Source organism: Contarinia nasturtii, unplaced genomic scaffold (assembly GCF_009176525.2).
Source record: "Contarinia nasturtii isolate CC-2019 unplaced genomic scaffold, AAFC_CNas_1.1 Cnas_scaffold_3153, whole genome shotgun sequence".
Taxonomy (NCBI): Eukaryota; Metazoa; Arthropoda; class Insecta; order Diptera; family Cecidomyiidae; genus Contarinia; species Contarinia nasturtii.
The window spans coordinates 706-5,074 of NW_022200465.1; the positions used below are offsets into that span (position 1 = coordinate 706).

General features: G+C 30.7%; 1 protein-coding gene across 3 annotated transcripts in view; it reads right to left on the reverse strand.

Moving 5' to 3' along the window:
* Positions 1-1,121: 1,121 nt before the first annotated feature.
* The window catches only part of LOC116349808 (ankyrin repeat domain-containing protein 29-like), a 3,477-nt gene continuing 229 nt past the window's right edge, over positions 1,122-4,369 (reverse strand). For all 3 annotated transcript variants that reach the window (XM_031781408.1, XM_031781407.1, XM_031781409.1), the window contains exons 2-9: positions 3,347-3,470; positions 2,261-2,288; positions 2,140-2,177; positions 1,951-2,049; positions 1,778-1,876; positions 1,569-1,667; positions 1,402-1,500; positions 1,122-1,325 (exon numbers count right to left, since the gene is read on the reverse strand). In XM_031781408.1, the coding sequence (XP_031637268.1) occupies positions 1,198-1,325; positions 1,402-1,500; positions 1,569-1,667; positions 1,778-1,876; positions 1,951-2,049; positions 2,140-2,177; positions 2,261-2,288; positions 3,347-3,407 (651 nt within the window). In that variant the 5' untranslated portion in view covers positions 3,408-3,470 and the 3' untranslated portion in view covers positions 1,122-1,197. The remainder of the gene's footprint in view (positions 1,326-1,401; positions 1,501-1,568; positions 1,668-1,777; positions 1,877-1,950; positions 2,050-2,139; positions 2,178-2,260; positions 2,289-3,346; positions 3,471-4,369) is intronic.

Here is a 4,369-nt window from a genome sequence, read left to right on the forward strand (position 1 = left end):
AAAAAATGTCAAAGTGAAAAAAAGAATGTTAATTAATATCAGCTATAAACAAACTTCACGCACTGTGGATATTAATCGGTCGGAGTAATCGGGCCCATGAACCGTGCGTTGAAGTTGTCGGATTTGTTCTGAGAACACCGTGCGTAACACAAATTCGATGTTATCGAAAAATCGTATGTAGTTTTATACGCATTACTGTGCACTATTTATCGTCCTATCAGAGGGAATCGTTTGTTTTAGCTTTTTGACAGATAAATGGCAAACAATCATAGGATGCTTTGACCAAAATACTTATAAAAGCCTTTAAAAATATGATCTACCAGTGCACAAAATAACACATATTGTTACGGATGATGGAAGCGACCTTTGCAAAGCGATTCGAGTCACAGCAATGAAACGACAACAACAATAACACATATTTTTACTGTCAAAATTTTGATGTCAAATGGTGTCGATATTGGTGACGGTATTTTGAAACAGACTGTGTAATCCATATTCATCGTATATGATCCTATGTAAAGTTCTATAACTTGATCTAGTTCACATTGACGGTTCAAATCGTTTATATCCACTAGCGTGGACATGGACTCTGTGTTTCTTCTGTTACATGTACGTTGTAATGGACAAGTATAGTAACATCGCGTCGTTCAAATAAATTTAAAAATCCGTCCACTCGTGTCGACACCATCTAGCACGTTATTAGAGATTTCATTGCTGTGATTCGAGTTTTTGCCATTTATGCAATACGAAGGTGAATTTCTCTAAATTTCTTGAATGCAATCAACCTGATTTCAATGAGCGTGCAATGGAATTTAATAACGAAGAATTCGAATATAATTTTGACGAATCGAGTCATGAAATTGATCATTTTCGCTTCAATGAACAAATTAATCATACCGACAATTGATGATTTTTTTTTTAATAAATGACCAAAATATCTTATTATTTATCTTAAAAAATAAAGATAAGATACCAAAAAAGCCAAAAGATAAGATAAAGATAAGATGATTTTTTAAGTTTCTAAAATCATCTAGATAAGATAAAAGATAGTATCTATCTTATCTTATCTTACTGAGAGACCTTTCCAACAAGACAATAATCAAAAATGCCTTTTGAAAAACACCGCTGTGGTGACCGTCCGTGGAAATCAACCAGAACATAGGAAATTTTGACGCTAAGGGGGCTAAGGCTGTAACCCTACTTAAACACTGAAATGGTTTTAATACCATCAAAAGAGGATGTATACAGCGCACTATCGCCGTCGTTATTTTTCAAGTTAATGTCTGCACCATTCCTTATCAACAGTTCAACTACATTAGTATGACCTAAGAAAATAGAGATTCAAATATTTATAAAATTTTGACGATTTGAAGAGAGTAACATCATATTCGATTGCTTTACCTTTTCTTGAAGCCCAAAACAAGGGCGTCGATCCAAAGTTATTTTGACTGTTGACATTGGCCCCATTTTTAAGCAACATTTCAACAACTCGCCCATGACCTATGAAAATAATTTTGATACAAATATTATGGAACTTTTTTTATCTATAGAGAATCGATTAGAATCACCTTCCTGAGCGGCGATAATTATTGGTGTAAATCCGTTCTTATTACTGATGTTTACATCCGCACCTTTTTCAATTAATATTTCAACGACACGCTCATAACCTTAATTTGATAATAAAATCATCTTCTTGAATACACTTTTAATGGAAATGGCTTTCAACATTCTATACGAAAAAAAAATAAAAATATTTAAATTAAAATGATTTTGTTACCATTAAAAGAAGCTGTATATAGTGGGCTATAGCCGCCTTTTTCTTTTAAATTAATGTCAGCACCATTCCTTGTCAACAACTCAACTACATTAGATTTATCTGAAGGGAAAGAGATTCAAATATTTGTGCTATTCTATGTATTTGGACAAAATGCAACCAAATTTTGAAACTACCATAGTAAGTTGCGGTTAATAAAGGTGTCCAACCATTACGGTTTTTGATATTAACGTCCACTCTGTTTCTTATTAATTCTCCGATTTTTTGTACATCGCCTGTGTAGAATATTAAACGATTTCAAATGTATTGACCACTAATGCTTATGGATAAATTTAACGAATTCCAAAAATATGTCCATTGCTTACCAGTTAGAGCAGCCTTGTGAAAGACTTGCCATGTTTCTCTGCAGTGAAGGTATTTTAAAGGATTATAATACACAAAATACGATGTTTCAGTTATTTATGGTTAGAAAAAAAAAATACTTACAGGTTTTCGGCTCGCCTGAATCGAGTGGCTAGAATTGATCAAAGTTCATTATTACACGATTGACATGTATTCAATTTCAACAGAAATACAATGATTTTCGCATGATCAGCACGTAGCGACATAATAGTCAGCGTTTATTTAACACATGTTCTATATTTTTCGCACAATTATTTCTTTTTCGCACACCCTATGTGTACACTTTGAAATGATGATATTTATGGTTTTAAATGATTTGTATCGCAAAAATACCATTATTTTCGGTTTTTTCGTGCTAATACATATTTTTGAGTGTTTATTAAATATTAAATTTACGAATTGAGAGATGAACATTTTTGTTTTGGATATTTAAGCGATTTAATTGACGTTTTTGAATGATTAATTTAGAATTAAAAAAGTAACAAAAACAATTCGATTTCAAATATTCATGGAAAAAAAATCGTTTCCATAGTTCCGCAATATATGAGAAATATGGAATTCAAAAATCTACGGTTGAAATATTTTATTTTCGGTTTTCAAGAGATTTAAATATTTTTGTTGTGTTTATTGGCACTAATAAAATTCACTAAAATCATAAAACTATCAAGAATTATTCAATTTTAAATTTTGATCGAAAAAAATATCGTCCACATATTCACATATAGTGCCCGTCGAAAGAGATTTTTTTATTAAATGTGAAATCGAATTGCTTTCCGTAGTTTTATGATTGGAGTCAATTTAAATAATGAAAATAAGCATAACAAAACCAAGTGAATCGCTTTAATACCAAAAATAAACCTTTTCAACAGTTGATTTTCGAATTCAAAAATATTCATATATAGTCCCACACTATGGGAATGATTTTTTGAGCATGAAAACTTTAAACTGATTCATTTTGTTTATATTCATTGTCATATTTCAAAATATATTCAATCATAAAACTATGCAATATTGATTAATTGCCGTGAAAAAAATCCGATGCCCGACCGTAAGAATCAGTAGTCCTGCTCAATAAGTCCTTTACACACTAGGTGTGTGCGAAAAAGTAACGAGTAAATGCGCCAATGAAGACTTGAATTTTTTATAAAAAAATTTATTGAATGAAACTACCTGGAATACCACTTATCAACATGACAGCAAAGTATAGAATGAACACAGTTAATGACGTCATCTTTTATAAAATAAAACGAAATTCCATTTTTTCCACACACCGTAAACAACAAAGAGATACGAACTGAAATGAGAAACGCAATGTATTGTTAAACTTCAAGTTTTCCGGATCTATCGCAGCAAAAAAGGCAAACTGATTTCAAATCGAATTTTGCTATATTTGGTTTGAATAGAGCTATATTCATTGCGTTCTATTCGACGTCATCGCCGTGAATCAGAAATGAATACACTGATAATACTTTTTTTCGCTTTTAACGTTTTCGCTTTATACGTGCATTACGATCGTCACAGTTTATAATCAATATAAACAACCGTATGGGGTCAATTTGTGCCACTTGATTATGAATTTATTAACACATTCAAGCACACAATTTCAACAAAACACGCATTTGACACGATTCAGCGATTCAATAATTATAACTACATCAATTGAAAACCGGTAAAAAATTAACACTTTTGCTACGGAAAGCATAGACAATGTCTTGAGAAATACGAAAATTTTTGGCACAATTATGATCTCATTGCGGGTTCGAATGCAAGAAATGAATTTTTTTCGATCAAAATTCGGAAAAGAAATTTAAGATATAAGGTCCCGTTTATTTGATAGTAGCACATTTTATTCATCAAAAATATATTGTGTTCACTTTCATTTCTATTCAGAAATCATTTGAATTGTGTAAAATATCCAAATACACCAAACAATTTCTTTTCAAAATCAACTTATTTTCTTCAACCAACGTAAAACAAATGCACTTCGATTGAATGATCACATCAATCTAGATCTCAATTTAAAATTGTAAAGTAAAAATAACTAAAAAATTTCCCTTCATATTACCCAAAAAAAATTCCATAAAATTGACTATAAATTTTCAGTAAATATATCAAAAAAAATTCCCTTCATATTACCGAAAAAAATTCCATAAAATAAACCGATTTTTTTCAGAAATATTTACTCAAATTTAA